This window comes from Carlito syrichta, unplaced genomic scaffold (assembly GCF_000164805.1).
Source record: "Carlito syrichta isolate Samal-C Ts95f unplaced genomic scaffold, Tarsius_syrichta-2.0.1 Scaffold104745, whole genome shotgun sequence".
NCBI lineage: Eukaryota > Metazoa > Chordata > Mammalia > Primates > Tarsiidae > Carlito > Carlito syrichta.
Window position 1 is genome coordinate 1 of NW_007048841.1, and position 5,953 is coordinate 5,953.

General features: G+C 58.9%; 1 protein-coding gene across 2 annotated transcripts in view; it reads left to right on the top strand.

Annotated features, from left to right (window-relative positions):
• The first annotated feature begins 2,863 nt into the window (after positions 1-2,863).
• Positions 2,864-5,953, top strand: part of ACVRL1 (activin A receptor like type 1) — a 9,694-nt gene continuing 6,604 nt past the window's right edge. Inside the window, exons 1-6 of one of the 2 annotated variants that reach the window (XM_008065989.1) lie at positions 2,864-3,070; positions 3,648-3,899; positions 4,097-4,308; positions 4,505-4,604; positions 4,894-5,040; positions 5,304-5,579. In XM_008065989.1, the coding sequence (XP_008064180.1) occupies positions 3,007-3,070; positions 3,648-3,899; positions 4,097-4,308; positions 4,505-4,604; positions 4,894-5,040; positions 5,304-5,579 (1,051 nt within the window). In that variant the 5' untranslated portion in view covers positions 2,864-3,006. The remainder of the gene's footprint in view (positions 3,071-3,647; positions 3,900-4,096; positions 4,309-4,504; positions 4,605-4,893; positions 5,041-5,303; positions 5,580-5,953) is intronic. The other variant, XM_021716241.1, reaches the window with a different exon arrangement.

Sequence of the window (5,953 nt, forward strand, 5' to 3'; positions counted from 1 at the left end):
TTGATTTATTGTAGAGATGAGGTCTCACCAAGTTGCCCGGGTGGGTCTCGAACCCACGAGTTCAGGCAATCCACTCACCTCAGCCTCCCAAAGCACGGGATTACAGGCTGAGCCACCGAGCCCAGCTAAGGTTAGTCCTTAACACGTAATTCATTGTCAGAAAAGATGAGCTGTGATTAAATGTTTCACAGTGTTTAGCTCATGTTTGAAATTAGTGCAGCATCTGTAATTTCTGGCCAACCACAGTGTTGCTTCTGTCAGCAGGAGAGCTTTCCCGAAGTTTTGCTTAGAAGTGAAAGGTTGCCGCTAGGCCCCAGGAGTCTGTTTGTGCCACAGTCAGGTTTCAGGCAAATCGTGCGAGGTCAGCTCTGAGTTTGGACGGGTCCGGACTCAGCACCTTCCCGTACTTAGCCTTACACTGGGCACAGCCGAAAATTGGACAGTTTCACTCTATCACATTCCCAGGATTGGAGCAGAGGTGGATTCTACAAATGCCGCCAGGCCTCACTGCACATGTCACCAAGTCCCTGGTTTTGGTGTTTAGCCCTGGCTGTCCCTTCTCCTCCAGGAGGTGGGAGGTCCCCGGGTGGGAGCGAGAGTCCCCTCTCTCTGTGTCCCACTTGCCCAGTGGGGCCCTGCTCAGCAAGATGAAAGCTCAGGACCCAGTGTTTGTGTTGTGCATGACACATTTCTCACAGTGGGGTGCCCATGCAACCGACTCAGAATCTCCTTGGGGGAATTTCTTGAAATCACGGGTCTCCCATGAACCTAATCAGAAGCCAGAGTGAGGGTGAGACCAGAGAATGTGCGTTTCTAGCCAAGCACATGGGGAGGTGCCTACGCGTGATGAAGCAGGTGAGAGGGTGGACTTAGCATGGTCAGGGAAATGGAGGTCTGGGAGGGGGTACCCAGATGGAGGCCAGATTTTCCCCTTACTGTGAGCCACCTTTTTCTTCTCACCTCATACCCTCTGCTTAGCTGTTTTTTTTTGTTGTTGTTGTTTTTTGAGTTGGAGTCTCACTCTGTTGCCCAGACTGGAGGGTAGTGGCATGCTCCCGGCCACTGCAGCCTCGACCTGCTGGGCTTCCGCCTCAGCCTTCCAAGTAGCTGGAACTATAGGCACGCATTACCACGCCCGGCTAATTTTTGATTTATTGTAGAGATGAGGTCAGTTTGCCCAGGCGGGTCTCGAACCCGCGGGCTCAGGTAATCCACTCAACCTCAGCCTCCCGAAGCGCGGGATTACAGGCTGAGCCACCGAGCCTGGCTTGCTTAGCTGTTTTTTGGACAAGCAAAGGCAATCATGAGTGGCTTCCTGCCAGGGCCCCAGGAGTAACTGCAGCTTCTCTGGGTACCCTCTATCCACTGCTGTAACCGCTGTAGAGTGCTTGACTCAGCCCCACTGGCTACAGGAGGGGCAAGAGGCAGGAGGTCAGGCAGAGGCTGGGGACACAGCTGCAGCAGCCCAGGGCTCCATTTCCTCTTCCAGCCCGGGCCTCTGGGGTAGAGGAAGCCCAGGCAGGAAGGCCAGAGCTGCCAGCAGCAGAGAGGCCCATGAAGACCCCCACTCTACCCCTAGGCGTCCTGCCCTCAGAGCCTCAACATCTTGGGTCTTCATTTGGCACCGTTCTTAGACTATGGGCTTTTTGCAGCTGATGTGGCCATACCAGCCCTGCCAGCCTCAGCATGTCATGCCAAAGGACACCTTCCTCATGTTTAGCTGCCTTGCCTGGGGAATCCAGTCCCCAGACATACACCTGTACAGGTGCCACCATTCAGAAAGTTCCTGTTGCTGTCTGACCTTCAGTCCTTCTTGCTGCGGCTTCAGCTCATCTCTTCTGGTTCTAAACTTTTGAGAAATGAAGAGTGGGCGGCTTGGGACCTGGGTCAGGGACTTTCATAGGCCAGAATTATTCCCCTTAGCGCTGTTCACCAAACTTCTGGAAAAGAAGCCATGGAAGGTCAAACATTCAGTGTCTAAGTGTGTTTCACTTCCCCTCCCATGTCACTGGCCTTCCCCCCACCCTTTCCCAGGACAGTGGGGAGGCAGAAGGCCAGGGAATGGCTCAGAATGGGGATGGTATACTGTGGGGAGGTTGCCGAGAGCTTCCTTTATAGCCTGGCACCGTCCAAGCTTCGCGTGAACCCTGGGGGCTCAGACATGGGCTGCCACCACTGGATCGGGAAACAGTGGAAAGAGCACTAGACTGGGAGTCTGCAAACCTGGTTTGTACTCCTGCTACTGAGCCCTGTCTGACCTGGGACAAGTCTCCTCCTCTGAGTCTTAATGTGTCTGGTCTCCAAAATAAGGAGCTGGACTTTGTGATTCACAGACTGTCCTCCTAGGATTCTGCCGTGTGGGTTCCCAGGCGGCTCCTGCAGACCCTGTATTGGCTCTAGCCTGCCCTGAGAACATGCCTTTAATTCCCCGCTGTGCGTGACTCCTACTTGTTCTATCCAGACCCCAATCTAAACAATCTTGATTCCTGTTCCTGGCTTGGCGGGACCCTGAATGGCAGGAAGTGAAGACAGGAGCCTGTTTATGTTTGAGGCAGCCAGGGCTGGGGGGGCACTGGGAAAGGGGTAGGCAGGGGTGGAGGATGGGAGGGGATGGGTGGGCAAGAGGCCGAGGACAGAAGGGGAGGGGGGCTGCGGGAGAGATGCTGCCTCTACCCCAGCCGGGTGCCCTCTGCGGCCCTCCCAGCCAGCCTTCAGCCTGAGCCCGCAGCAAGGGTTCCAGGCCGGGGCTCCTCCAAGCTCTTGTTCCCTTCAACATGGCTCTCCACCCTTCACCTCTAACAGGATGGTTTCCATGGGGAAGTGAAGCAGGACTTCCCCTGCAGGCCCCGCCCCAAAACCAGACGCAGGGAGTAGGGAGGCGGCCTCTCCAGCTCCCCCCCCAAAAAAACTCTCAGTGATTTCCTCTGGGTAGGAGAAAGCCTCGGTCAGCGGCTATCCCATTTTGCAGATCTTACTGCCCTTCTCCTGCTTCTCTTTCCAGGGACCATGACCTTGGGCCTCCCCAGGAGGGGCCTTCTGATGCTGCTGATGGCCTTGGAACTGACCCAGGGTGAGTACGGGGGAGCCGTTAGCGATCAGGGGCCTAGAGGGAGAAAGGGCCATCTGGGCTGGCTGGAGTTGAGTTTGAGGCGCTGGGAAGAAGAAGGATTTGGGAGCTTGGCTGGAGAGTGGGGGACAGAGAGGCTCAGCTAGCCTAAGCTCCCAGATACCCTAAGCTTCTACTGTCCTCTTGGTCCAGACCTGCAGGCTGGTGCTCTGTGAGACTCCAGGGTGGAAAGCTGCATCTGGGGAGGAGGAAGTGTGGAGATTGGCAGGGAGAGCCTGGAACTGAGAGACGTTGGGGAGGGTCTAGGATCCAGGAGGGACAGGAGCCTGGGGGCCAGGGCCAGCCTAGAGCTGGGTGGGGGTGAGTCCTAGGATCCAGGAGGGACAGAAGCCTGTTTCTCAAGTGTCAGCTGCCCCTGACTGCGGCAAGGCTCTGAGAGAAGGATGCTCTGAGGATGGGAGTGAGGGACCAAGGCCTCGAGGGGTTTGTCCAAGGGGTCAGAAGGTGGGGCAGTGTGACAGAAATGGGTGTTGGGCTTAGCCTGGGCCCAGGGTGGCTCAGCGTCCTGTGTGTCTCCCAGGTGACCCCTTGAAGCCCTCCCGGGGCCCTCTGGTGACCTGCACGTGTAAGAATCCACACTGCAAGGGGCTTACCTGCCAGGGGGCCTGGTGCACAGTAGTGCTGGTGCGGGAGGAGGGCAGGCACCTCCAGGAATATCGGGGCTGCGGGAACATAGACTGGGAGCTCTGCATGGGGCGCCCCACCGAGGCCTTCAACCACTTCTGCTGCTACAACTCCTTCTGCAACCACAACGTGTCCCTGGTGCTGATGGGTACGTCCGGCTGCCCCAGCATCCCGTCACCTTCTTCTCGGACCCTCTTCTCCCTGCCCAGCTTTTGTCTCATGCTCTGGCCAGTGGGGGGGCGGGGGTATGGGCAGGCCTCTGGGATCTGACTGGCAGAGCGATCTGGCCCAAGGTGGAGGGAGCTAGCTTGGCCGAAGCTGGGCCTCAGTGTCCCCCTTCCCCAGCCACCCAAACTCCTTCGGAGCAGCCAGAAATAGATGGCCAGCTGCCTCTGATCCTGGGGCCCATGCTGGCCTTGCTGGTCCTGGTGGCCCTTGGTGCCCTGGGCCTGTGGCACGTCCGGCGGAGGCACAAGAAGCAGCGGGGCCTGCACAGCGAGCTGGGCGAGTCCAGCTTCATCCTGAAGGCGTCCGAGCAGGGGGACAGCATGTTAGGGGTATGGGCCTGGGAACCTGGGACACAGGGGAGGGGGGGCAGATGAGAGCCGCAGAATCTCATCTAGAGACTAGAGCGGGTGGGGAGCTGGATGAGTGAACAGTGAAGGGTGACGCAGCAGCAGGACTCAGGTTGAGGACAGAGATGCAGGCTGTGGCTGGTGGGGGCAGCGCTCAGTGGCCCCTTGGTACCTCCAGGACCTCCTGAACAGCGACTGCACCACAGGCAGTGGCTCGGGGCTTCCCTTCCTGGTGCAGAGGACAGTGGCGCGGCAAGTCACCCTGGTGGAGTGTGTGGGTGAGCAGGGGTGAGCCTGGTGGGTGGGGACCAAGGGCTCCCAGGAGCCTGGAGGGGCAAGGGAGCTCCTGACTTCCAGAGTCACTGGCAGAATCAGGCCTGGGTCAGAATGGGAATTTGGCTGTGCAGGGAGTGGGCTGGGGACGGGCCAGGGCTACGGCCTTCTGCTGGAGTCGGAGGGTTGGGTCTGGATAAAATTGGGCTCAGCGCAGCATCAAGATAGGGGCTCTTGAGGCACTCTCTGGTCCTGGTGTGTGACCCTCACTGTCCCCTCTGGCCATCGGATCAGGAAAGGGCCGCTATGGAGAGGTGTGGCGGGGCCTGTGGCATGGTGAGAGTGTGGCAGTCAAGATCTTCTCCTCGAGGGATGAACAGTCCTGGTTCCGCGAGACCGAGATCTACAACACAGTGCTGCTCAGACACGACAACATTCTAGGCAAGGCCCACCATACCAGGCGCAGGCTCTCAGCCTCCTGCACTCAGGGCTGGGGTCCACAGACCTCCAGATTTGGACATAACCCTGGAGGACCCCCAGCCCACCTTAAGCCCCGACTTCTGACTCCAGTTGGCGCCTGACCTAAACCAGATCAACTTCCACTCTGCCCCGGGGACCCAGGCCTTTCCCTCTCCCCAGCCCCACCCTGACCCTGGCCTTTCTGCGCCCCAGCCGCTTAAGTCACCCAGCCCTCCTGCGCGCAGGCTTCATTGCCTCGGACATGACCTCCCGCAACTCCAGCACGCAGCTGTGGCTCATCACGCACTTCCACGAACACGGCTCGCTCTACGACTTCCTGCAGAGGCAGCCGCTGGAGCCCCAGCTGGCCCTGAGGCTGGCCACGTCCGCGGCCTGCGGCCTGGCGCACCTGCACGTGGAGATCTTAGGCACGCAGGGCAAACCGGCCATCGCCCACCGCGACCTGAAGAGCCGCAACGTGCTAGTCAAAAGCAATCTGCAGTGCTGCATCGCCGACCTGGGTGAGCCAGGCGGGGCGGGGCCCACTCGGGAGCGGGGCCGTTGCGGGGGCGGGGCTCGCGCAGTCGGCTCTCCTCTGCCTGTGGGCGGCGACAATGACGGGCGCTTTAAAACTCAAAGGTGTTGTGTTGTTTGTTTTCACCTCCGCAAGACCCCACAAGTTGCCTCTTTTTTTTTTTTTTTTTGAGTTGGAGTCTCACTCTGTCGCCCAGACTGGAGGGCAGTGGCCGCTCCGCAGCCTCGACCTGCTGGGCTCCGGCGATCCTTCCGCTTCAGCCTTCCGAGTAGCCGGAACTACAGGCGCGCACTACCACGCCCAGCTAGTTTTTTATTTATTGTAGAGATAAGGTCTCGCCAAGTTGCCCAGGCGGGTCTC